This window comes from Lynx rufus, unplaced genomic scaffold, assembly GCF_022079265.1.
Source record: "Lynx rufus isolate CCGP_SWC_20201006 ecotype Redwood Valley unplaced genomic scaffold, mLynRuf1.p SCAF_4, whole genome shotgun sequence".
Taxonomy (NCBI): domain Eukaryota; kingdom Metazoa; phylum Chordata; class Mammalia; order Carnivora; family Felidae; genus Lynx; species Lynx rufus.
Window position 1 is genome coordinate 15,547,810 of NW_025814856.1, and position 27,641 is coordinate 15,575,450.

Consider the following 27,641-nt stretch of genomic DNA (forward strand, 5'->3'; position numbering starts at 1 on the left):
TTAAAGCTGAAGACTGAAAGATACTTTGGTGGTATAGCTGGGAACAGATTCTGTAACAAGAGGAACAAGTCGATTCAACCAGTCCCCATTTTATCACCAACTGTAGCTACAAGCCATGGCTTAGGTCACCACACAAGTTACTACTTCATATGTTAAGGATAGAGATAAATGCACTCTCCTGTCCCCATTAAGGGTGACATTTGCCTTCACCAATCCTAGTCGTGCGTTAGAAACATTTACATCTAGAAGAGAATTCTTAACCCTCATTCTTCTGCAATCTCTCCAACAGACTCACACAGCTGCATCAGGATCTGGAAACTTTATGACCCTAAAATAATACCAACTGACAAAAGAGAAATCAAAGGCCAAGGACCTGAGACCGTGGACACCAGGTAGAAGGGAAGACGGTTTGGGAGCAAAGTTGGGGCTATTCCTAAACCAAGTAGGATCTTAGGAAGTATGCCTTTTCTTAGTCTTGCTGTTGATACAGGTTACTGCCCACTCTGTCTTCACAGCCAAATTCTGTCAAAGGATGGTCTAGACCAATGGCTCTCCAGGTGAGGCTCCCGGACCCAAGGCATCAACATCACCTGGGAACTTGTTAGAAATGCACGTTCTAGGCCCTACCCCGGATCTGGCGAGTCAAAATCTCTGAGGGTGGGGCCTGCAGGTGATTGTTTAGGTTCACTAATGCTTGAGGACCAGTGAGGGGTTTCACTTCCTCATCATGCTTGAATCACATGACGTTGGAGGGTCACATGTCTCACTAAAGCTACACTTTTTCCTTACAGCTTTGGACTCTGGGTCTGACTCAGATGTTAGAGTGAAGGGGAAGGAGAGAAAAGAAGGAAGACACCACGATGAAGAAAAGCAAACAAACTTTAAGAATATGCCCAACCACATATAGGTTGAACTGTTAAGAAACTGTCATTTTTGGGGATGCCTGGGTGGCTCGGACAGTTAAGCATCCAACTTCAGCTCAGGTCATGATCTCACGGTTCATGGGTTTGAACCCCACATCGGACTCTGTGCTGACAGCTCAGAGCCTAGAGCCTGTTTCAGATTCTGTCTCTCTCTCTTTCTCTCTCTCTCTCTCTCTGCCTCTCCCCCACTTGCGCACTCTCTCTCTCTCTCTCTCTCTTAAAAATAAACTTTAAAAAAATGTAAAACAAAGAAATTGTCATTTTTACAGGTAAAAACCAGCTGAATATTGGCAATGTCCTGTGAACCAACATGAACATATGAAGGATAGAATTATTATAATTATTTAGAAATAAATGAATAAGTTCAAAAGCTATCATCACTAGAGGAGCCTGAGTGGCTCAGCTAGTTAAGCGTCTGACTTCGGGCTCAGGTTCTGATCTCAGGGTTCATAAGTTCAAGCCCCACATCAGGCTCTCTGCTGACAGCCCAGAGACTGGAGCCTGCTTTGGATTCTAGGTCTCTCTCTGTCTCTGCCCCTCCCCCACTCATACTCTGTCTCTCAAAAACAAATAAACATTAAAAAAATTAAAATGAAAAAAGCTATCAACACTAAAGTTAAATTTTAAAAGCAAATTATGTTATCGCTGACCAACAGATCCAAAGCTAAATACCTGTGTTCTCTAATTCTTTCTTGCATTTTTAAACAATAACTCTAAAATGTAACTATGAACAAATCAACAAAATACAACAATGAAGGTTTACCCAAGAGGAAAATTATACAACCCAAAGATAAATTTTGACAAAATAAATGGTTCTCTATTTGTTTCATGTTTCACACAAATTTCTAATTTATTTCACAATATTTGGTTTTCTCAAAGATTTTTTAGTGTTTATTTTTGAGAGAGAGCGAGAGAGAGCAAGTGGGAGAGGGGCAGAGAGAGAGGGAGACAGAGAATCCGAAGTCGGCTCGTGCTGAGAGCAGAGAGACCATTGTGGGGCTCAAACTCATGAACCGTGAGATCGTGACCTGAGCTGAGGTTGGACATTCAACCGACCAAGCCACCCAGGCGCTCCTATCTCATGATATTTCAACATCCAAGATTAGGGATGACCGAATAGATCGGAGATAAAAGTTTTAATTTGACAAATAAATGGTGTCTTCCAGTGCTGTCATGAAACCCCTGAATAGCTACATGTGATCAATCATCTTTAGTCCATGAATGGGGGGTGGGGGGGGCAGCAAGCCCACATGCAAATTTTCTGAGGGTGACCGAGGTGCACATTTTCAAAGCTCTGGGGGCCAGGGCCACCTCCTCCCTAAATCCACCTGCGGGACATCTTTCTGGCAGGTCCCTACCTAACTCACAAAAACAAGGGACCTGGAAAAGTAAGAGAGAACTCTCAGGCATCCATACCCAGGAAGCAGGTGGCGATTAGAAAAACAAAGAGTGACTTATGCCTTTTTCCTGTGTTTGTGTGCTTGTGGCAGAAAGAAGGGCTTCTGACATTCCGGAAAAGTCTTTGGAAAACAGCCACTGGGGAAAAGGCTTCCCGCCCTTTCCTGAGGTCCTGTGACCGCCCGTGTTCCTCTGTAATATCACCACCCGTGGGAAAACCAGAGCTAACCCAACCTAGGTACCAGTCTGCCACCTCGCGTTTCTCCTTTTGTGATTTTTATATATAAGCGGACCTTGATTTATGTAACCCAACTTTTCTAAAGTTGAACTTAAATGGACTTTGAAATGGAATCTTACCTTCCCATTAACTAGGATAGCCTTTTGTCAATGTCATTTAGTTAAAAACTCATATACAGTCAGTAATGCCACGTCTGAAGTGTATGTTCCCTGGCCTGTCAAATAGTTGATGACAAGTACACTAGAAAATGTTAGTATTTTAGAGAAACTATAGATATTTGGTACCTGGAAAAATAACCAATTAGCGTGTTGCCGATGTGACTCGTGTCAAATGTGTCGCATGAGCGCACAGAATCCTGTATATTCATTAAAAAGAATTTTAAAGGTGATTGACGTACCTCTTTCTTTAAGATCTTCAATATAGGCTTTCAAAAATTCTTTATCAAAGTGTTGACGATCTTGTTCACTTTCCATCACTTCCACACCGTCTTCACACTGGGTATTATCAATAGGATTGTCCATAAGGCTTACAAATCTATTCGAGAAAATATGGACAGTATCACATTTTCACCTGTGCATTTTTAACCGCAACATTCCTCTCACATGAAGTGAAGTTTTGTGGTACCGAATCGCAAGTTCTTGGTTATCCTTGAAGGTCACAGCCGGCCACATAATATTAGCGTCACCAGTGGAACTGCCCTGTGGAAAAATCTAACAGGATTATGGGAGCAGTCCTGCCTGCTCAGGTCCTGCTGGGAAAATGAGAGCTATTTAGATGCAAAGGACAGTGGACAGGAGGCCCTGAGACAGACGCTAACACTTGCTCACAGTCAGGCCCTTTAAACTGGGTGATGTCCAATGGAATAGAATAGAAACCCCACAACTAGACCCACAAACGTATGGCCAACTAATCTTTGACAAAGCAGGAAAGAACATCCAATGGAAAAAAGACAGTCTCTTTAACAAATGGTGCTGGGAGAAATGGACAGCAACATGCAGAAGGTTGAAACTAGACCACTTTCTCACACCATTCACAAAAATAAACTCAAAATGGATAAAGGACCTGAATGTGAGACAGGAAACCATCAAAACCCTAGAGGAGAAAGCAGGAAAAGACCTCTCTGACCTCAGCCGTAGCAATTTCTTACTTGACACATCCCCAAAGGCAAGGGAATTAAAAGCAAAAATGAACTACTGGGACCTCATGAAGATAAAAAGCTTCTGCACAGCAAAGGAAACAACCAACAAAACTAAAAGGCAACCAACAGAATGGGAAAAGATATTTGCAAATGACATATCGGACAAAGGGCTAGTATCCAAAATCTATAAAAAGCTCACCAAACTCCACACCCGAAAAACAAATAATCCAGTGAAGAAATAGGCAGAAAACATGAAAAGACACTTCTCTAAAGAAGACATCCAGATGGCCAACAGGCACATGAAAAGATGTTCAACGTCGCTCCTTATCAGGGAAATACAAATCAAAACCACACTCAGATATCACCTCACGCCAGTCAGAGTGGCCAAAATGAACAAATCAGGAGACTATAGATGCTGGAAAGGATGTGGAGAAACGGGAACCCTCTTGCACTGCTGGTGGGAATGCAAATTGGTGCAGCCGCTCTGGAAAACAGTGTGGAGGTTTCTCAAAAAATTAAAAATAGACCTACCCTATGACCCAGCAATAGCACTGCTAGGAATTTACCCAAGGGATACAGGAGTACTGATGCATAGGGGCACTTGTACCCTTATGTTTATAGCAGCACTCTCAACAATAGCCAAATTATGGAAAGAGCCTAAATGTCCATCAACTGATGAATGGATAAAGAAATTGTGGTTTATGTACACAATGGAGTACTACGTGGCAATGAGAAAGAATGAAATATGGCCCTTTGTAGCAACGTGGATGGAACTGGAGAGTGTGATGCTAAGTGAAATAAGCCATACAGAGAAAGACAGATACCATATGGTTTCACTCTTATGTGGATCTTGAGAAACTTAACAGAAACCCATGGGGGAGGGGAAGGGAAAAAAAAAAAGAGGTTAGAGTGGAAGAGAGCCAAAGCATAAGAGACTTAAAAACTGAGAACAAACTGAGGGTTGATGGGGGGTGGGAGGGAGGGGAGGGTGGGTGATGGGTATTGAGGAGGGCACCTTTTGGGATGAGCACTGGGTGTTGTATGGAAACCAATTTGACAATAAACTTCATATATTGAAAAAAAAAATTTTTTAATAATAAACTGGGTGATGTCCTACTGTGTTTGCTATGACTCCCAATTAGTGTTATCAAACTCTAAAACGAGGTGGGTTAAGTTACAGAGGACACTCAATAAACAAAAAAGATGGAAAGGAAAGAAACGAAAATGGGATTTGATCTGTCTTCACAGTTTTGAAAGATGTTTTGATGTGAAAGGCGATGTTATTATTTCAATTCAAAATAGGAAATCCCTCAGGGCACCTGGGTGGCTCAGTGGGTTAAGCATCTGACTTCGGCTCAGGTCATGATCTCACCGTTCGTGGGTTCAAGCCCCACGTCAGGCTCTGTGCTGACAGCTGAGAGCCTGGAACCTGCTTGGGATTCTGTGTCTCCCTCTCTCTCTGCCCCTCCCCCACTTGCACACACACACTCTCTCTCTCTCAAAAATAAATAAACATTAAAACAAAATTTTTTTTAATAAAAAGAAAAAAAAAAAGGAAATCCCTCAAATAGTCTTTGGTCTGTGGGCCCTGCCGGCTTGGGAGGTAGCTGTTCTCATTGGTTTGTAGGAGTTCTATATACATGGAAGATAAAGCCACCCATCTGTCCTATTTCAGTACACATATTCCTTAGTTCATTTCCCTTTTAACTTTATTTAATGTCTAACGTGGAGAGAGCAACAAAGTTGTAATTTCCTTTGCAAGCTCTTTCATTGAATTAATTTTATCACCCTTCGCTATCCAGGAAAAAAAAAAAAGCCTGTAGGTTATCATTCTTCAATGTTTTATCCAAGTAATCGCTGTCTGTATTTTATTTTTTGCTGTTTATTTATTCATTTTGAGAGACAAAGAGAACAAGAGCAGAGGGGAAGAGAGAGAGAGAGAGAGAGAGAGAGAGAAAGGAAGAGAGAGGGAATCCCAAGAAGGCTCTAGGCCATCAGCTCAGAGCCCGACACAGGGCCTGTGAGATCTCACATGACTGTGAGATCATGACCTGAGCTGAAATCAAGAGTCAGATGCTTCGTCGACTGAACCACCCAAGCGCCCCTGTATGTATTTTAAAATTTGATAAGTATAAGGATACTTTTTATTGAAAGCCATGGTCTCTAACCCTGCCTCTGTCTCTCAGATCCCAGAGGCAAGCTCTTTCATCTGTGAATCATTATTTTTACTTAACCTGCCGGAAATCTCTTTTACGCAGGACAAATACTTCAATGTTGTTACATCAAGTGGAGGCATCCCTTCTCTTCCCTTCAGTTGCCCGACCCTCCCACCTCCCAGTTTTTACGATCCATACTTTTACTTTTTCAACATCCTAGTATGAAAATTTTCCAACGTTCAAAAGGGTTGAAAAAATTTTACAGTGAACACCCCCATACCCACCACCTAGGTTCCATACGTAAGATTTTATGGCTTTTGCCTTATCACACACCCAGCCGTCCTCCCTCCATCCACTCGTCAGGCCGTCTTATTTTTTAATGCATTCAAAGCACATCGCAGACGTTACGTACTTTTTACTTTTGCATTAACACCAACGCTGTCCACATTCTGATCCAAAACCGTATTTAACTTTTCTATCTTGCCTGAAGTTTGATTCTAAAGTTGAAAAATTTGTATTCTTGGGACAATTATCTGGGAAGGCTTGGTGATGCCTTCCCCCTGGGGAGGCTCCAAACACAGAACTCTGGGGTCTTTCCCCCAGGGCCACCCTAGAGGAAACCTCAGGCTTTTGGTCAGGGGGCCAGACTGCGGGGGGTGAGTGGTCTGTCGGATGGAATCGAGGAGGAGATTGGAAGGTGGGGGGGGTCATCTGTTTACATGAGATTTTCCTTTATTTTTAGCACCATGTCTCAGGCTGCACCAACACGTGCCTGGAATTTCTGACCTCGAGCTTCTTCGGAGTTCTCCAGGGCAAATGGGCTCAGTTTCTTGGTTTCTAAACTTGAGGCTACTCCGTACAATTTTTATCAGTCACCACTGTTCTGTCTGCCGTTTGTCTCCCAAAGTTGTGTTGTTGTCTCTCATTCTGGGAAAGCCTTCTCCCGCTTTCTTGATCATTGTCGATTGTAGGTTTTATTATTTTCCTCATCTCAGCGGGGTCTCCAGAAGGATGGGTGTTAAATACATGGTCAATCTACCATAATTAACATCTTATTCCTTTTATAGTTTTCTTTTTATATTTAATCTGTGGCTTTCTCTATATGTCTTCCTACATGCTATATACGATATACAGCACATACGTGGCTATGTGCCGTAAGCCGTCTTATGCTATAAAGTGACGAACAGACTTTGTCTTTCCCTGAGTAGCCAACTTCCTTAATGGCGTATTAAGTCACTCATACCTTCCCCACTGGTTTATGAAAATCCCTGTATCATATACGAGGGTTAATTTCAGTACTACCTATTCTGTTCTAATAATTCACCTACGAATCCTTGCCTAACACGACCTCATTTTAATTATTACACGCCAGTTTTTTGTTTTAAGTTTATTTATTTATTTTGAGAGAGAGAGAAAGAGAGAGAGTGAGCGTGGGAGGGACAGAGAGAGAGAGAGAGAGAGAGAGAGAATCCCAAGCAGGCTCTACGTTGTCAGCATGGAGCCCGATGCGGGGTTCAAACTCACAAACTGTGAGGTCATGACCTGAGCTGAAACCAAGAGTCGGACACTTAACCCAAATGAGCCACACAGGTGCCCCGTTATTCTACCTTTTAAACCCATCATAATTCTCAGTAAGGCAAATTCTGCCCCATCACTCTTGTTTTCCAAAGTTATCATTGCTGTTCTTAGCTTTTTGCCTTTTAGGTATACTTTCACATCAGCTTTTCAAGTTCCAAAAAAAGAAATTCCACTGGAGTTATGGTTGGGATCATATTATACACTTAAGTATAATTTTTGGAAGAAATCATATGTTTATAGTCTTTTCATCCAGAAAAGACAGTATGTCTTTCCAAATATTCAAGACCTCTTCGATAGGCTTTGGGAGCACTTTTTAGTTTCTTATAAAGAGCTATTTTGCTAGCATTTTGTCTAGATTTCTTTTTTAGGTTTTTATATTTTTGGCTAATACTATTACTGTCATTATTCCCTTCCACTATTTTTCTATGGGTTATTTATAGAAGTCTTAATGCAAACTTATATCTAAGGGGTTTTTTTATTAAACTTTTAGGGGCGCCTGGGGGGCTCAGTCGGTTGAACGTCCGACTTCGGCTCAGGTCACGATCTCACACTTCATGGGTTCAAGCCCCTTGTCAGACTCTGTGCTGACAGTTCAGAGCCTGAAGCCTATTTCGGATTCTGTGTCTTCCTCTCTGTCTCTGTCCCTCCCCCACTTGTGCTCTGTTTCTCTCTCTCAAAAATAAATAAACATTAAAAAAAAATTACACTTTTATTAATTCAAAGAGCTTCCATCTGATTCTTTGAGATTTCCAAGTCCTACAATTATTATCGTTTGACATGACTTTAGTTGCCTGCACACAGGTCAGTTTTACCCTGAGCGGAAGTCTCCTGACCGGAAGTCTCCCTCCCGTGCATCCTTGGTTGAGAAGCTGTCACGCCTGCTCCCAGCTGGCTGAATGTGGAAGGGGCTTACGGGTGGGTCCTGCCAGCCCTCTCACCAGGGGGCCCCTTCTCATCCAGAAGACATTCCTGGGACAGCCAAAGACAGGGGAGGACCCATTCCAGTGGAAAGAGTATGGTGGGGCAGTGGGGAGATGTCATACCCCATTCATCTTGTGATTACACAGTGATGGATGTAGTCTCTCTCTTTGCAGTTGTCAACTTCTTTATTTCTGTCTGCTAGGCATCTTATTGCCAGGATTAGAAGACGAGGAAGATTTATGCTGATAGTGAGCATTTACCACTGGAAGAATTGGGCGCCCCTGGGAAAGAGCCCCTTGAACGATGGTCTTAGCCAACAACTGGTACTCAAGGCAGGTGGACACTTTGGACACAGTGATGAAATGGCTGTCACTGGAGTGGCCTCGTGTAAAGCTTCCTGGAATGGGTCAAAACGGGCTCAGGAGAGAGGTGATGGGGGGACCCCCAAAGCCTCAAATTCTGGCAGCCGGGAGCCGAGGGGATGTGCCCTGGGGTCAGCTTCAGGGGAGGGTGGAGCGGGGGCTTTTCAAGTCCACTGCCAAGGTAAGAAAGACGGCTCAGCGTCTCACGCCAGATTGGAATCTGTTTGTGTCACATTTGCATGGATGGTTTTTCTGAGTTTGGGGTGGTTTACACATACCTTTAAGGAAACCAGAGAGCGAGGCCACCAGGAAACATTCAAAGCCACTGACCCTCCAGGCTCAACAACAGACCAGGGAGCCCTGGACAACTGCCCTGTCACGCTTCAAACAGCGGTAGCATTTGCCCAGAAATCCTCTGAGTTCTACCTCCCCGTGCCAATGGCCAAAACCTTCAAAATCCTGTAAAAAGGCATCGGAACCTCTGTGAACCTCTGTGAACAGGGATCAGGTCCTCAGAGCACAAGAACCACCTCATCTGGTTCCTGAAACAGGCGGGCGCCCAGGCTCCAGGCTCCAGGCACTCCTTACCTTGTGTCTGACTGTCTCTACTGGGATCTACTCACTTTAAAGGTGTGGACGAGTCACACAGGGCCGTGGGGAGCTCCACCAAATGGTCCCCACTGACGACTAACAAGGCCAGCTTCTTTAGGTTAAGCAAGGCGTACGGAAGGTAGGTCAGCTTGTTCTTATACAAGATAAAGGTCTGCAGCTCTTCTAGCCTAAGAAGGAGCAAAAGGCAATAAAATCAGGACTGACTTCACAGCTGAAAAACCAAAGCGAATGACACATCAATTCTGGTATGAAATCCCTATGCAGTTTATCTTGTATAGGCGACCCCTGCGAGAATAAGCTGACTTCAAAATTTAAATAGAGTCATGCCAGGTGACGTGAATTTTAAGTTTTCGCTGGCTTAACTGGCAGCCGAAGACCCAAAGAGAGCAGCGGGGTAAGCAAACTGCACAATGTGCACGAGGCCGAGAGGGGGCCTGACACCAGGTCATCCCTCCAAGGAGCCGTCGCATTCCCCGGGGTCAGCGGGGCGTGGGAAAGGACCCGCCCTGGAGCTGGGCTGAGAACGAACACATTTGGGCAACATATTGCCTTGTGCACATCTGGAAAGCACAGTATTCCTCCCCCGTCATATTTCCTATCTTTGAAATGGAAAAGCAACCGCAGAATGAGCAGGAAACGAGCAAACTACGCTCCAGATGTGTTTCACTTCTTTCCCATTTTATTCTAACTCAGTGACACCCCCCCTCCAGCTTTTTCTTGCATTCACTTGCAAAACCTTGACTGATCCCACAAATATCTCACAGCGTTCCCCTTGTGTTTCAAGGTAGAGCAGTTCCCACTTAGTCTCACAACCTGGAAAGCACCGATGCATTACAGGTGCCAAGAGTACAGAAAGGTCATATGAGTGACCTTCAGAACTGAGCCAGTTACTTATTACTATATTGTTATAATGAAGACTGTGGATTTAAAACCATGTTAAACTCTGGACCAGCCATGCAAGAGCCTAATATTATTGGTGGAATGAATGAATGAATGAATGAATCTTACATGATCCAGTGTAATTTTTTTTTTTTTAAGTAAGCTCTACACTCAACGTAGGGCTTGAACTACGACCCTGAGATCAGGACTTGCATATTCTACTGACTGAGCCAGCCAGGCACCCCAGTGTGATTATTTTTTTAAAAATGACATACAAGTATATAATTGGAAAAAACTTACTAACCGTATCAATTTCGTTTGAAAGATTTGGTACAATAAACCAATAAATGAAACCAATAAAAATGATCCTTACTGATACTATAAACAGAGTGGTAATATGTATAAAAACACAGAGTGAGAGGTTTCTATTCCGTAGATAATAAGCATGCTTTTCCATTTCTGCGGAATAAAAGAAAGCTAATGATAGCATTCTATTGAGGACAGAAGTAAATTAAAGTTCACCAAGACCATGAAGGTGTGTTCAAATGCACATCTATGTGCACACACACGTAGGACACAGACTGGAAATTGTCTTGTCTTATTATTTCCCACAGACACATCTCCCAGAAACAACAAACTCTTGGAAGATTCGTTGATTTTGAAGACCGTTCATGGGTTACACTTGTTTAAAGTGGCAACGGTGTTTAAGGCGTTAGTAACTAATGCATACACACCTCACCTTCAGAACGCGAGTAGCTACCTGTCTATATCTTGGGGCAGGTCGGTCAGGCTATTGTTGCTGATATCCAACCACTGCAAATTCGACATCCTCAGGACACAGATCGGGACACTGGCAAACTTGTTTGCCGCGATATCTACGAATGTCACTTGCTTCAAGTTACTTAACTAGAAAGGAATAACAACAGGTATACTCTAATTACTTTTCTAGAATGAAGTTCGACTAATAATTTTTAGGTGATGTTTCTTCTCAAAGGCACCTCTAGAAATCTACGCAACACGGACCCATATAACATGAATTTTGGAGCACCTACGGATGTGCTCCATGCTGGGGGTACTAAGATCGACGGCACATAGAGGGCTGCCCTCAAGGAGTTCACACTTTCCAAAATAAGAAATGCAATTTTTATGTAGCAAGAACTAACGTGAAGAAGGTTTCAACTGGCAGTGTTCGGTAACACAGACATAAGTGGTTAATATGCCAACGTCAAGGTGGAGTAAGGGTCAGGGGTCAGGAAAGATTTCATGGAGAATGGAGTATTTGCACTGGGTCCTGAGGTTCCTCGACAGGTGGGAAGACAGGGAAGGCAACTCCAGGTGGGGAACAGCCTGTGCAAAGTCCCAGAAAACAAAAAAGCACAAGCTTTCGAGAATAGAATGACTTGAAGACAGCCAAAGGAGTTCCAACAAATCTTAAAAAGCCTCAGAAAGGGACAGGGCAAATGATCAGAGATCTCTACTATTTCAGGGTTTTTTTTTTTAAATATAATTTCAATCTCTACTATTTATGTCTTATCTCCATAATCTGTGCTTTTAACATGATGACTGAATCTGTAGGGGAATATACTTTTTTCAGTTTATTTATTTATTCTGGGAGAGAAAGTATGAGTGGGGGAGGGGCAGAGAGCGAGAGGAAAGAGAGAGAGAATCCCAAGCAAGCCCCATGCTGTCCACGCAGAGCCCAACACGGGATTCAAATCCACAACCATGAGATCATGACCTGAGCTGAAATCAAGAGTCGGACACCCAACCGACAGAGCCACCCAGGCGCCCTGGGAGATAGACTTTTTTTCTTTCAAATGCAAATCTATGAACAGCGAATAAAGCAGGAAAATGTCTCTCATGTTTGGATTTGGTTTTGTAAGTCAGGTCGTGACTATGAAATACATAATAAGGAGCTACCTTTTACTGGCTTATTCTGAGAGTCCACAAATAAAACTTGAGCTGCCTCTCAGAATACATTTTCAAAACGGTTCCACAATATGGAACCAACTGGACCAATAGGAGGAATTAGTGAAAAGTAGAGAAGAAAGAAGCAGTAGGTTTATGCCTCTATTTACCTGAATATAATACCTAATTCCATATTGCCAAATCCGCCCAAGCGAGGCACAGTCCAAAGTGGTCCTATTGAATGGGCACATCCTAATTTTGCTCTTGTTTTGAATTTATAAAAAGAAATGTGAAGGACCGCCTGGGTGTCTCAGTTGGTTGAGGGACTAACTCTTGATTTCAGCTCAGATCATGATCTCACAGTTTGTGAGTCTGAGCCCCACATCGGGCTCTGCGCTGACAGTGCGGAGGCTGCTTGGGATTCTCTCTCTCTCTCTCTCCCTCTCTCTGCCCCTCCTTCCCTTCTCTCGAAAAAATAAAATGTGCAAGGTATCAGAAAAGGATTTGGGGAACGCCTTAAAAAAATGAGCGTGAAGACAGTAATGTGATAGTCAAAGAAGATGCTTTGGGTGCCCACGATTCAGTCTGAACTTCCTGACTGTGTGGCCAGGGTTATCAGATCGGCAGAAAAATCAAGACTGAACTATCCTCGGTCTCTCGTCTTTCTTCTTTTTACGATAAACGTAGAAAGTACACTTTTTGGACTGTAAAATAAATTACTGGGGATATTTAAAGGAAATAACGTGGGGCGCCTGGGTGGCGCAGTCGGTTGAGCGTCCGACTTCAGCCAGGTCACGATCTCGCGGTCCGTGAGTTCGAGCCCCGCGTCGGGCTCTGGGCTGATGGCTCAGAGCCTGGAGCCTGTTTCCGATTCTGTGTCTCCCTCTCTCTCTGACCCTCCCCCGTTCATGCTCTGTCTCTCTCTGTCCCAAAAATAAATAAACGTTGAAAAAAAAAAAAAATTTAAATAAAGGAAATAACGTAAGACATCTGTGAAAATTAGAATAAGGAAAATCACAGTGGTATTCAACTAGCAAGGAGACAGAAGGCCCAGATCTAGCCATTCCCCACTAGCTACTTTCATCAAGGGCAAAGCAAAACACTCACAAACTCTTTTGAAAGGTAATTCTATTTGTCTGAAAACTCCAGTGTTGTCCAGATAAAAATCTGACGTTCAGTCATAATAAATACAACACGCATTTACACAGAACTTTCATTATCTTTACCTTTGTCTCAAAATTCCTGACGGTTCCTTCCCGTAACTTTCTATACGTCCTTTATTCTACTCGCTGTCTATTTGAATTTGAATTCAGGATTACGTCAATTATTTGTGAGAGAAGCATCCTCGTGAAGACAGGGCACAACAATGTGACGGCATTGAACCCTAGTGAACCATACACTTAAAAATGGTCACGATGGGGGCGCCTGGGTGGCTCAGTCGGTTAAGCATCTGACTCTTGATTTCGGCTCAGGTCATGATCTCAGTTTGTGGGTTCCAGCCCCACATCAGGCTCTATGCTGACAGCTCAGAGCCTGGAGCCTCTTCGGATTCTGTGTCTCCCTCTCTCTCTGCCCCTCCCCTGCTTGTGCTCGCTCACTCTCTCTCTCTCAAAAGTAAGAAATGAACATGAAAGAGAATTTTTAAAAAATAATAAAAATGGTCACGATGGTAAACATAATGTTAGTTTTTTAACCAAAAAAAAAAATTTTTTTAACGCTAGCATTTGGATACGGCATCCGGGCAAACAGTGGTTTCCTGAGTCTGTAGACATCAGAACCTGGGGTGCTGTGTGCTTCCACTGGGTAAATACAAGTTCGACACGTGAGGCTGAGATGCCCTCACAGATGACACTCCCTTTAACATGACCGTGCAGCCTGTCTTCAGGTATATGGTTTTTCATCTATCTTGAATAAACCACAGTTTGAACAGATAGTTGACACTGATGGCCACTGAGAACCATTCAGGACTGAACTCGCGAAGTTATAGATAAGAAGAATCAGTGAACTATTAGAATGCAGCCAACTGGGGAAGCATAACAAATACTGTGCATTTATGGAATCCCATTCAAAGCAAAGAGCCTAAAAAATCTATATCCAGAGACCATTTGCTCCCGCGGGTGTCATTATAGTTTCGGTGAACCGGGTGAAAAACAACAACCCAAATGGTGATTGCCTGGTGCTGCCTGGTAGGCCAGCTCATGGGGATTAACTGCGAGGAGGCAAGACAGAATTTCGAGAGCGAGATCGAAATATCCTACAAGTGAATTCGGTGGATCGTACACTTGCAATGGCTGAATTGGGGGCCGTATGAATTGTATTTCAACAAAGGGGGCAGGCGAAGAGAAGGGACAGAGAAGCAAGCCTAGGAGGCTAGGTCAGGTGATGGACAACACGGGCTTGGACTAGGGTGTTGGTGGCAAGGTGCTGGGCGGGGGTCAGATACAGAATAGATTCTAAAGGGCATGCTCAACAGGACTTATTTACAAAGTGGTTACAGAGCGTGGGAGCAACAGAGGTCAAGTTGACTTGGCTTGCTTCCAGCCTGGACAACCAAGACAAGACTGGGTCCCTTTCTTCCTTCCTTCCTTCCTTCCTTCCTTCCTTCCTTCCTTTCTTTCTTTCTTTTTTAATGTTTATTTATTTTTGAGAGAGAGACAACAGCACAAGTGGGGAGAGGGCAGAGACAGAGGGGAAGACACAGAACCCGAAGCAGGCTCCAGGCTCCGAGCTGTCAGCACAGAGCCCGACGCGGGGCTCGAACTCACAAACCGTGAGATCATGACCTGAGCCGAAGTCGGACGCTCAACCGACTGAGCCACCCAGGTGCCCAGAGCCATTTTCTAAACTAAGGAGGCTTGGGGAATGAGCAGTCTTATGAAGGGGGTCAGGCCCTTGGGGGGGCACCCCTCACCTGGACCACTGTCGGGCATTTCCTGGGGCGACAGTAGAAGCGACTACTTCTTCCCACCCAGAAGTTTCCAGGCAAGGACAATAACACCCCATCTAGGACTATAATCAGTGGGCGTTGGCAGGACCACATGAGCACTACTGTTTCCGGTGTGTTCATTACCAGTTCGTTACCATGAGATCCATATCTCCCTTCAGCATAAGAAGCCTGTTGAGTTTTATTTGGCAATAAACTCTGCTCCCTTTCAGCTGTTCCATTTTATCAGAATATGATGTTAAATCATGAGTGAATACAGACCAAAAGTAATGAACTTAATTCATTTGATTTCGATTAATGAACTTTTTTTTTTTTTTTTTTTAAATTTTTTTTTTCAACGTTTATTTTTTATTTTTGGGACAGAGAGAGACAGAGCATGAACGGGGGAGGGGCAGAGAGAGAGGGAGACACAGCATCGGAAACAGGCTCCAGGCTCCGAGCCATCAGCCCAGAGCCCGACGCGGGGCTCGAACTCACGGACCGCGAGATCGTGACCTGGCTGAAGTCGGACGCTTAACCGACTGCGCCACCCAGGCGCCCCGATTAATGAACTTTTAAAATCCTATCTGTAGGACGATTTTTGTTACCTCTAAGTTTTTATGAATATAGAAACTTTAAAAAAATCTTGCCCCCTTTATTCCCATTTCTGATTTATTTCACAATTGTAGATAAGCATTACAGACAACAGGAATCTTACATTAAACAGGCATTAAATAAAAATATCCTGTGTGAAAATAGGGCATTTTGCCTAGTTTTGTGCAGCTTTCTATTTGTTTTGTTTCTTTTAAGTTTATTTATTTTTGAGAGAGAGACAGAGAGAGTGAGCAGGGGAGGGGCAGAGAGAGAGGGAGAGAGAGAACCCCAAGCAGGCTCCGCGTTGCCAGTGCAGAGCCCAATGTGGGGCTCAAACCCACAAACCGTGAGATCGTAACGTGAACCGAAACCAAGAGTCGGACGCTTAACCAACCGAGCCACCCAGGCGCCCCAGTGTTTGTTTTTGTTTTGTTTTGATAGCTTTTCCGAACTTAAATTCGGCTCCTGGTCTAGTGTAAGAACATTTTCAAGGACCTTCTAATTGCTGGTATAGTGATTGACATGTCAAGAAAGTGTGATATAACAAAGACAGATTTCATCTTGTAAAACATCTTCCCCACGTTATAGATCATCCCACGTCATAAGTCAAATAAAAGTAAATCATAGTGCAAATGTGATCGCTTTCTTACTTCAAAGGGGAGCTCAGTTAATTCCAGATTTCCGGAACAATCCAGTTTCTCGAGATTTTCGCAGTCCCCCAGCTCCGGAGGGATGCTCTTCAGATGGTTGAAACTCACATTGAGTTCTCTCAGGTTCTTCAAACAACCTGTCATCAGAACAAATGAACATCCATGGGGTAGATCCCTTATGGTTTTTTAACGGCAAAAGCAAGACAAAGATACAACACGTTTGTACAAATGGGGGGGGGGGAGACAGGAAACATAATTTTGTATTTGTTTTTTTAAGCACTTCACTAAATGCCAGCTCGTCTTTCATCCTGAGCATGTTGGTCCTCGATCAGAGCGTTTTTTGCTTATTCTCTCTTTAATCCTTCATCCAACTAGGCAGCCGCAGACCTTCACCCCTCACACCCCAAGAGAAGGAGAAGCAGTAGTGATCCTCCGGTCTTCATTTTCAGCTACTGATGGAAATTTATCAAATGTCGATCAAGATGACCTACCAGGCTACACGAAACTCATCAACGGACTAATATCCGGGACCGACTATTGTAGTTTATGTTTACAGTGAACATGTCATTGCACGTTCGTCCTTCTAAAACTGAAAGAAAATAGACACGAAGCTCCCAAACACGGCACTGCTCACTCGTGACACTTCTAGCTTCTGCGCAACTGGCCCACGTCTGCCTGTGCCGAGTTCCGCAGGCGGGACGGTGGCGTCGCTGCCCCAAGGGGACACTGCAAGCAAGCCAGCGACTCTGGGAACGCAGGAAACAGCCCCGTCCAAGCAGCCTCCCGGAGGGCCGTGCTGCCTGCCCGCCAGCTGCCCGCTTCCCAGACCAGAACACCGAAGGCTCCCGCTGGGGAACATACCAATTTCAGCCGGAAGATGGGAGATTTGGTTTTTTGGCAGATCCAGAATTCTCATCGCTTGAAATAGCTCGATATAGGTAGGAATGATTTGAATCAGGGTATTGCTGATGTGCCATTCTTTTAGGTGTGTCTGCTCCTTCAACGAATCCGGGAGCTCCTGAAACAAAATGAACGACGTCAGTCACAACAAGTTCCTCAGCGTGTTGGGGCTGAGGGGCAGCGTGCACAAAGCCGCATACATCGGGGCATCGATGTAGAAGACGAGAGAGCACGCGGGAGAGCATCAGGCCTGACCTTCGCCAGCTCGACAGCCACTTCACGAAGCCACTTTTAAGACTGTGTAGGGGCGCCCGCGTGGCTCAGTCGGTTAAGCGTCCGACTCTTGATTTCGGCTCAGGTCACGATCTCACGGTTCGTGGGTTCGAGCCCCACGTCGGGCTCAGCCCTGACAGCGCAGAGCCTGCTTCGGGTTCTCTCTTTCCCTCTCTCTCTCTCTCTCTGCCCCTCCCCTGCTCTCTCACTTCCTTGCTCTGTCTCTCTCACAAAATAAATAAACATTAAAAAAAAAGAAAAGAAAAGAAATCCAGACAGGTACCCAGTACCCACGAATCTCAATGACGGGGGCTCAGGAGAAAGAACACTAGAGGCCATACAGTGATCATCTCTCCCAGCATCAGAGGGCAGTGCAGCTAAGAAATCGGTGTCAGAAAATATCCACTCATTTGGTCGCCGCAACAGCCCTTGCAGGGGCCGACACAAGCATTAGCACCGTCTTACTGGGGGGGACACAAAATATATAAAAGTGGGGTAAACTGTCCCAGGTCACACGGCCAATAAATGACGGCCCCAGGATCACCCCCCAAAATTTAGTCTCTCGGCCCAGAGCCCCTTCAGCTAGAAGTTGGGGGGATAGAAAGAGATGAAGGGTAGGTCCCAGAGAGCCCTGTCCCCCAGAAAGGGACCACAGCCCAGGTTCACCTGCCCACAGCACAGCAGGTGCCGCTTCCACGAGTAAACCTCGGATCACGGATCACGGGGCAAGCCCTGGAGGTGCCTCTCCAAGCAAAGCAGCAGGTCAGGGGCGGAGGGAGCAGGAAGCCAATGTAAACACCGGAGGAAAGAAAGGGGGCATCTTTGTCCTGGCCTCAGAATCTCAGAGGAAAAGCAGCTCAAGGGTCTGCCGAAATTCCTTTACTGCTCTGCACACCCTGACACTTCAGCAAAGTCACCACCACCCGCTGGGAAGTGTGCGGTGAAAGTCACAGTTCATTTAAAAAAAAAAAACAAAAAAAAACAGAAACAAAAAAAGGCCGGAGCGCCTGGGGGGCTCAGTGGGCTAAGCGGCTAAGCCACTGACTCAGGTCATGATCTCGTGGTTTGAGCCCCAGAGATGGGCTCTGGGCTGACAGCTCAGAGCCTGGAGCCTGCTTCGGATTCGGTGTCGCCCTCTCTCTCTGACCCTCTTCCGCCTGCACTTTCTCTCTCTCTCAAAAATAAATAAACATTAAAAAAAAAATTTTTTTTTAAGGCAAAGTGATTTTAACGTCTGGGGGAGAGACGGCAGGATTAAGCATTTAAAGGCTGCGCCATTCTGGGGAGGGCCCACTCCCCCCTCCCCTCCCCCCTCCCCTCCCCCCCCAGGTCCCAGCCCCTGCCAGCCTCGGAGGGATCCAAGGGGATCCTGCTGCCCCCTCCCGCAGGACGACAGGGTCTTACACAGAGGGAGGGATGTGAAAACCGGTTCGGTTCGAAGCAGGCAACAGCCTCCTCCCCATCCAGGGGAAAGCTCTCTAGGGGCAGGAGCGCTCTCTGGGTCAGGGCCAAGGCCAAGGCCAACGCCCTGAGCTCAGCTCAGCGGTGCTCACCGGGCACCCCCTCGCTGCACACTCACCGTCCACTGCTCCCCCGAAAGTTCAAACACAAACGCACTGCTCCGTTTGTCTCTCTCCTTGGAAAGTAAACTCTGCCTGGTGAGAGAGTTCCTTTCGATCTTTTCCAGAAGCCTCACGCTGGTGTCTACGAAGCCATTCTTGCAGTACACAGCCTGGGGGATGCCTTTCCTCCTGCACTCGGCCACGAAATTCCACTCTTCCTTTATCCTAGACGGGCAGCAGAAGCCACAGTCACTCTCCTGGGGAACCGCCCTCACCTCCCGGGAGCAGCGGGCAGGTCAGCCTGGAGCTGGCACAGTCCCTCCCCGGGCCCGGGCCCGAGGCCCCAGCCCCCAGCCTAGGGGGACTTAAGCACCCGCCCAACCCTCAGCCCTCCCAGCTGAGCCTCCTCCCTCATTTCCTCTGCTGCGGGAACATAGGGGGACCTTAAACCCTCAGAGGGTTTTCGTTTTGTTTTGTTTTGTTTTAACGCAGGCCGAAAAGAACATGCTGATCTTTCAAGGCATCTGATTTGAATTACACAGGCAGCCCCGGTTCTCGAGATACCTGACAGGCTTTGACAACTCTGTAGAGACCAAGGTGAACTTGTAGAAAACCGACAGCAACACAAATACTTCCCGAGACGGCGGGCACACAAATCGATTCTGTCCGGTGGACGGATGGCCCTCCTCCACCTCTGGAGACAGTCTGTTCCGGGCGCGGGTGCGTTTCAATTTTCCTGCCACCTAAATGTGTGTGTCCTCTGGGCTCCCCTTGGACCCGGTTGTAACACCTTACGGCTCGTCCTTTTGTGCAACCGTGAGAAAAAGGGGATTTTTAACACACATTCCTTTTATATCTATGGCAGCATGAGGACTTCACCTTTTTTAAAAGATGAACCTTTATCACGAGGTGGGTGTCCTCTGAGCGCTCGGGGTTTCAAAGGCTGGGCAGGGGTGCGGTGAGGCGAGAAGAGGAAGCCCAGACCCCTTGCCCTCATCCCTCCTCGGAATGGGACCGGCAGGGCCCAGAGAGTCGTGATCACCTCCTCACTTATGTAGCTTCAGCCGCTTTCTGTCCTGCCTGGCTTTTGTTTGACCCACCAGGCATTCTGTATTGGTTCTTTACTTCACACGATCCTAACTGCCCGCTCCTGACTAAATGCGATGTGCAGACCCGAGAGGATGAGCGAGCAGGGAAACCACGGGCAAAGCCGCGGGGACGGCGCAGAACTGGCAAAAGAGCCCTGACTCGGGGCTGGGACCACGCTTTTTAAGGAATCGCATGTGTTGAAATATTCTAGTAGGTGCTTCACAGACTCTTTCCTCCAGTCAAATGTTAGGAGTGTTAGCAGAGCTTGGTAGCAGGTCTAGTGTGTCATTAAATGTCAGTAATCCCCGGGGCGCCTGGGTGGCTCAGTCCGTTAAGCGTCCGACTTCGGCTCAGGTCATGATCTCACTGCCTGTGGGTTCGAGCCCCGCGTCGGGCTCTGTGCTGACAGCACAGAGCCTGGAGCCTGCTTCGGATTCTGTGTCTCCCTCTCTCTCTGCCCCTCCCCAGCCTGTGCTCTGTTTCTCTCCCTCTCAAAAATAAATGAAAACATTAAAAAAAAAAAAAAAAACCCTCAGTGTGATTAGCCTGAATGAAAGAATCCAGACCAAAAAAGGGAATGATTCCATTCATAGACAGTGATTCCATTTGTATGGGATATAATAAAATAATCTTCCGTGGCAGGAAGGAGTGACTGCATGGGCACTGGGGGCAGGAAGTGAGAGGAAGGAGTCACCAAGAGTGAGAAAGGGGCTTGTAAGGTGACGGATAGGATCCTATCTGGATTGTGGGGATGGTTTTACAGATGTATACCTGGGCCAGACTTTTCAAATTATCTACTTTAAATGTGTACAGTTTATAGGGTGTCAGGTATACTCATCAATAAAGCTTTTATAAAATAAATGTCATGGGCCTCGTTTTAATTGCCTTCTGCATCCCTCCTCGACCCCCTTGCCCCTCTCTTGCTCCCTACTGTGCACTTGGACAAAGCTCAAGCGGGTACCCGCTGCTCCCCTGCTCCGCGCCTATGCCCACCCAGTACTCGGGCACGGGGGAAAATTCGCAGCCTTGCAAACTGGCCTCGCTTCGACCCTCACTCCCTTCGGGGCTAAACCCAGCCCTCCAAGACTCAAGGACTTTCTGCAGGGGCTCTCTCTCTCCTCAGTGTTCCGCTTTGGGAGACCATTCCCATCAGCGCATGAGCACGCGGTCACCTCTCCCAGCTTAAAGGGCACCCCCCCTCCACCCCCGCAACCTCACGTCTCCCATGGGGCCCGCTTCTCTGCTCCACCTTACAGTCAACCCTACGAAAGAGCTGTGCTGGCTCACACCCACAATCCTTCTTTCCCACTCCACCCCACCCCCGTTCTCTGTTGAACCGCCTTCACTCACCATCACGGTTCTTTAGAAACTATTCCCAAGGTCATCATGACCTCCATTTTGCCAGACCCAGCGGTCAAATCCAGTCCTCATCTTCGCGGACCCATCTGCAACATTTGACACAGCCCTTCCTCCCCCGTGAAGCCTGTCACTTGGCTCCCAGGACCCCTCTCTCTGCTGACTCCACTCCTGCCTCTCCAGCGACTGGGCTGCCTCCCCCCGTCCCCCATCTCTTCCCAACCTCCAAATCCCCAAGGGCCCAACACCCAGCCCTCGGGCCTCTTCTCATCTCTCTCTACACTCATTCTTTGGCTGTCTTTCAGTCTCATGGCTTTAAAGATATCTGTATGCTATTGATGATCAGTTCTGTTGCTCTAGCCAAGACTTCCTCGCTGAATCCAGCCTCTTTGCCTCCCCTGGAACTTCACCTGAAAGTCTAAAAGGCGTCCCGCAATCAACATGTTCCAGACCAAACTCCCGATCCTCACCCTAAAACCTGCCTCTGCCCCATTAAAGCCGTAAAAGCCTTCTAGAGGCTCTGGCTGAAAACCTCAGGCTCATCATTGGCTCTGTGCTTTTTTCATACCTCGTAGCAAATCCGTCGAGGGATGTGATTGGTTCTACGAGAATCCGCACGCCTCACCACCTTCCCTGCTTCCATTCTTGCCCATGTCCCCATCATCTCCTTGCAGGCACCACTGTTGTCCCCCCTACGGTCCAAATGCACCCAGTGGTTCGAGTAAGCCCATCACAATGCCCCCGATTCCTCATCTCACACAGCAAAGCAATGTCCTACCACACCGACAAGGCCCTGCAGATCTGTGCCGTCACCTTGCCTGTCTGTCCACTGAACAGTCACTTGCTTTTTCTGGCCCGCACGCTGGCCCCCTTGCTCTCCCTTGAACACCCACGCCAACACATGCCTCAGTATTCACATTGCTGTTGTATCTGCCTGGAACATTCGTTCCTGGATTTCTGCAGAGCTGGATCCCCAGGTTTCTGTGCAGACTTTTTGGTCTTTCAAAACCACTTTGGGTATCACTGGAGTTTCAAACTTGCCATTAAGCTGGGAGAAAGGGGAGTGTTTGAGAAAAGTATTTCGCCGATGGCCCTGGCTGGCCCAGCTACCACCCTACCCAGGTCCTAGTCACTGAGCTGAGCTGAGGATAAGCACTCAGCAACCAAGTAGGTAGGGCTTCGGGTTCTACAAAGAAGTCTATACATAATGCAATAAAAGCAACAAACTTAAAAATACCAGCACATGGAGAGAGATGAATTTAATCCTGGGGGAAAGTGATGGGATTGGCTTGGCATTGTTACTTTTCATGATTAGCTCTTCTGTATAATGCAAATATTTTAATACCTGTGATAAAAAGAAATGCAAATACCTGCCCACAGATCTAGATCTGATTGTAGCAGTCAGGGATGTGGGGCAGACCCTGGGTCTAAGACACGCTCCCTGAACGAATAGAAGAAATCGCCCGAATTGTCAACGAGCAATAGTACAGCCATCGCCAGGTCTTGGGTCCACCAAGTACTTTTCAGGCTAATGCCTCCAGCTTTTCTACCCTCATTTCTTAGACCAAACCTGAAGGGATGCCCTGCCAATGTAATGAAATGATGCCCGTTAAGCCCTACACAATACACCCTTCCTATATTACACGTTACAAACCGACGTAAGTAGCTCACATATTTTGGTACAGCCAACATTAAAAGGAGAAAAAAAGGATATCAGACAGATTTCATTAAAAATAATCATTTACCATGAGGCGCCTGGGTGGCTCAGTCGGTTAAGCATCCAGCTCTTGATTTCAGCTCAGGTCATGATCTCATGGTTTGTGAGTTCCAGCCCCGTGTCGGGCTCTGTGCTGACAGTGGGGAGCCTGCTTGGGACTCTCTCTCTCTTGCTCTCTCTCTGTTCCTCCCCTGCTTGTGTGCGTACTCTCTCTCACTCTCAAAATAAACAGACTTTAAAAAGTAAGCATATACCAAATCTTTTTTGGATTTCTTTTTATTTTTTTTAATTTTTTTTAAATGTTTATTTATTTTTGAGAGAGAAAGAGAGAGATAATGCAAGCAGGGGAAGGGCAGAGAGAGAGAGGGAGACACAGAATCCAAAACAGGCTCCAGGCTCCGAGCTATCAGCACAGAGCCCAACGCAAGGCTCGAACCCACGAACCATGAGATCATGGCCTGAGCCAAAGTCGAACACTTAACTGACTGAGCCACCCAGGTGCCCCATTTGGACTTCTTTTTGAATATTTTATGTCCCATTCCCTCCAAAACCTCATAAGAAGATGAGCCCTTGTTTAGTGAGAGTCAAGGTGAACATATAAACTTTTTTAAATTCCATTCCCTTCCTTGCGAGTAATTCAAATAAGTAACCTGTCTAGCATAATGTATAGAGTTGTCTTATCACTACGTCATACACCTGAAGCTAATGTGACATAGCATGCCAGTTACTTCAATAATAAAAAAAAAAAAATCCAATGGGGAAAAAAGATCAAATGAGATCAATAAACTGTCATTGTGTTTACACTTTATCACCCATATAATTGAATAACCTTCCCCTTGAATCAATTTTTTTTTTTAATTTTTTTTTCAACGTTTATTTATTTTTGGGACAGAGAGAGACAGAGCATGAACGGGGGAGGGGCAGAGAGAGAGGGAGACACAGAATCGGAAACAGGCTCCAGGCTCTGAGCCATCAGCCCAGAGCCTGACTCGGGGCTCGAACACAGACCGCGAGATCGTGACCTGGCTGAAGTCGGATGCTTAACCAACTGCGCCACCCAGGCGCCCCCCCCTTGAATCAATTTTAATAGAACGTCAAATATGAGCCAAACACGTAAAACAATGCCCTTAGGGTCCTACTAATTAAATCGATCACGTGCAGACAAAACGTTGCAAGGAGCCTCGTTGGATGAGGAAATCATCCCTCGGACCCTGACAGCGACTCCTCTCTTTCTCTCCATCAGTGATTGATTGGATTTCATTCAGGTAGGGATATTCTGTATTATGTCTCTACTTATAACTTCTAAGTTTTGATACATGCTTCATGGAACAAATACAGTCTTACAAAATAAAGTACCATGAAGGGAGGTCACAGAGCAAGCCGCAGGGTTTGGCCTGTTTTCGTGAAATTAAATTAACCAGATAATTGCCTCTTACGATAAGGCATTCATCAGTTTTTCGACGAGTTAATGTCCCTGCAGGAAACAGATCTTGAGAGACTCAAGATTAACCTTCAGATAGTATTAATAATCACAGTATGAATCATATGATGGAAACTCAGCTACCTGCATAAAAAGGTAAATTTACTACCTGTTTTGCAGGTCTTGGGAAACCAAGAAGCTTCCTCCTTTTACACCTACGTTCCTCCCTCCACCATCACCACTTCCCCCTCACCTGCCCAGCCAGTTGGATGGCTCTTTTTCTTATCTTGAGCTAGAAAAGCCTAACAAATCCCTAAAAGGTTTTCTGTTCTTAGGACAAGATAGGACACAGCACAAGCCCAATGACCCCAAGCCCAATTCAAGGCCTACCTGGGGCACAAGAGGCATGCGCACCTGTTCATGAAGGCATTTAGCACCACAATGAACGACAGAGTCCAAGAGGCAAACACCACTCCAAAGCAACTGGGAGAAGAGTCTGTGGACCCCAGCTCTCTGAAGATGGTTCCTGCTCCCTTAGAATCCTCGGGGGGTTACATCAGCTACAGACACTTTCCCCAAAACCCCCAGGGCTTGGGTCCCCATTCAGCAAGTTGTCCTACCCTAGGGTAACCCCAGATGCTAGGAGGGAGGAGGAGGGAGGAGAGGAACAGAGCTGAGAGTCACTCTGGGCTCACAGGCCCCTCGTGTAATTCGTGCTAGTGTAGATAATTCTTGCTAGTGTAGATCGCTCAGACCCATTGATGCCTACTCTGAGGTTCCCGTTCTTAAATTCAAGATTCACATCATATTGGATAACCTCAGACGAGTGCAAGTGAAAAGAACATCCCAACTCTCTGGGATTACAGCACGATGCAGGGGGAAGAGCTTGGCCAAATCCTCCCCTTACCAGCTGTATCAACTCAGGCAAAGTCACTCAGGCCCCAACCACCTCGTCTTCAGACTGGGGATAATGATATCCCCCTGGGACAGCGGTGAGGCTTACAGCCACAGCGGAATTATCAAGCATGGTCAGAACAGGTATTTGTTGTGTCCAAATAGTTCAGAAAAATGGAGAGCCCAGGATAGAGACACACTGACACCTTACGCATTTTGTGTTTTAGCTTCAAGCATAGAAATAGGTCACCGGCTGCCAACTTGAGACAGGGTCATGGACCTCCCCCGAAAATGGGTCTGCCAGTCGGAATCCCATTCTGCCTTTCTTAGGTAAGTCACATCCTTAACGCATCAGCCAGGAACACCGGTTTGGGTTCCTCCATAAGAAATAAAAAGTACAGACATGCAAATCCACCCCCATGTGCAACCTTTCCAGCTTGTCATATTCAGACTTGCGCAGTGCAGAGTCCATTGTGTGGCTCATATTTTTCCTAAATGCAGTTTTTTCCAAAGCACTCGACTTAATTCCATAGACAAGTAACTCTCTTTTCCTCAGACTTCATGAGTCGACACGAATAGTTAGTCCAATCACATCATCTCAATCGGAGTAAAAAATGCATCGATACAGGGACTCTTATGCAGCCTTCAGTTCAATAGGTGAGGGCTGAAATGGATGAAGGGGAGTAGCCTTGAGCTGCCCCGGGGCATGGTCACAGGGGCCGCCCAGGTGTGGAGAGCATCAGATGGCCTAGTGAGGCCAGCCTGGCAGCCTTCCACCAAGTTCCCTGTGGTGTCCTGGTGCCCAGTACCGCGCCTGGAAGGTATGTGGGTCCTTACGACACTGGGGGTGACTGTTACAGGAATCGAACGTTCACTAGCCAGGCAACAGCGTGACAGCTCTGAGGTCCCGTGACCAAGAGTCACTGACTGAGAAATCCCAGAAGAAAGGCAGCCCCCTCCACTATGCTGCCTGCCAAGCCCCCGTGTCCCCGAGAAGCCACAGGCAAGCACAGAAAACACATACTTTTCCAAAGCGCTTTTCTCAAGCCTTTCTGCCTCCTTCTTCTGCCAGGCTTTGTGCTTCTTGACACGAGTTTCCCACAAGGCTCTGACGACAGAAATGTCGAATACGACCACTTTGTGTCCCATTTCGGGCGTGTGAAATTACCTATTTAAGAAACATACGTTATGTCAGCTTTGTACACACACAGAGAAGAAAATAGTTGTAGCACGAGCTTTAAAATGAAACATGAGGGGTGCCTGGGTGGCTCCGTCGGTTGAGCGTCCAACTCTGGATTTCAGCCCAGGTTATGATCCCAGGGTCATGGGATTGAGCCCCACATTGGATGTGGAGTCCGCTTGAGATTCTCTGTCTCTGTCTCTGTCTCTCTTGTCTCCCTCTGTCCCTCTCCCCCGTTCACACACACACACTCTCTCTAAAATAAAAAAAAAAAAATTTAATGAATGAATCAATTCTCTTAAGCAATGATGAAATGCCTGTTACTTCCAGGATGGCATTTGCTAATGTTCTTAAAGCCTGATCGTACTCTGGGGAAGTCAAGTTCAACATCACCCTTCAAGCATCTCTTCTAGAAGTTCACACTTCTGCCCTTGCCTCTCAGCTGAATTGTGGGTTCCCAGAGCCCCCTGGGCATTCCTTCCTCAAGCCTCATGGTTCTGCCTTCTATTGAATTTCTAGCAACTAATCTTCCCACAGGTTGGAACATACTCAAAGGGAAGTTCGTGAGTTAATCAGAACACACACACACACACACACACACACAGCGTGTCGGCTGGCCAATAGCAGGGCTGTTGAATACTCTCTGCTCCAGCTCCAGATGCTTCTAAATGGCAGTCAGTGGGGATACAAAACCAAATATTTAATCTTCTGACTCAGCTGTGTCCTCGCCATAAATGGCCTGCCAGTCCGAGGGGGGGACGCAGCTTTCGTCTGTGCAGCCGAGCGCTGAGGAGCCGTAATTTCCGTCTAACAAGCTGAAAATGCTGGCCCCAATTTATTTCCGTCTTTCCCTTCATTCCTGGCATCTGGGACTGTCTTTGGTCTCCCTTAAAACTCTTTTACCTACAGGAGATTTCTGATTCAGGTGCAAACGGTGCACATCTTTGTACGGACATGTTTTCGGTTCTCT

At 46.3% G+C, this 27,641-nt stretch overlaps 1 protein-coding gene across 1 annotated transcript; it reads right to left on the minus strand.

The window, feature by feature from the left end:
• LRRC2 (leucine rich repeat containing 2) lies at positions 1–26,640 on the minus strand. Its single transcript, XM_047094715.1, has 8 exons — positions 26,516–26,640; positions 19,033–19,240; positions 17,142–17,298; positions 16,281–16,417; positions 10,966–11,111; positions 9,338–9,493; positions 2,957–3,093; positions 1–50 (listed from the first exon to the last, which is right to left on the minus strand). Exons 1-8 carry the CDS (start codon positions 26,638–26,640, stop codon positions 1–3), a joined length of 1,116 nt encoding a protein of 371 aa, XP_046950671.1.
• Positions 26,641–27,641: the final 1,001 nt, after the last annotated feature.

Excerpts from the sequence above, each read along its gene's own strand:
- LRRC2 (XM_047094715.1), bottom strand. The coding sequence starts at position 26,640 with ATGGGACACAAAGTGGTCGTATTCGACATTTCTGTCGTCAGAGCCTTG. Across the intron at positions 17,299-19,032 it reads TTTCGGGGGAGCAGTGGACG|GAGCTCCCGGATTCGTTGAA; the intron begins GTGAGTGTGCAG and ends ATTTTGTTTCAG. Across the intron at positions 9,494-10,965 it reads CTGCCCCAAGATATAGACAG|GCTAGAAGAGCTGCAGACCT; the intron begins GTAGCTACTCGC and ends GCTCCTTCTTAG.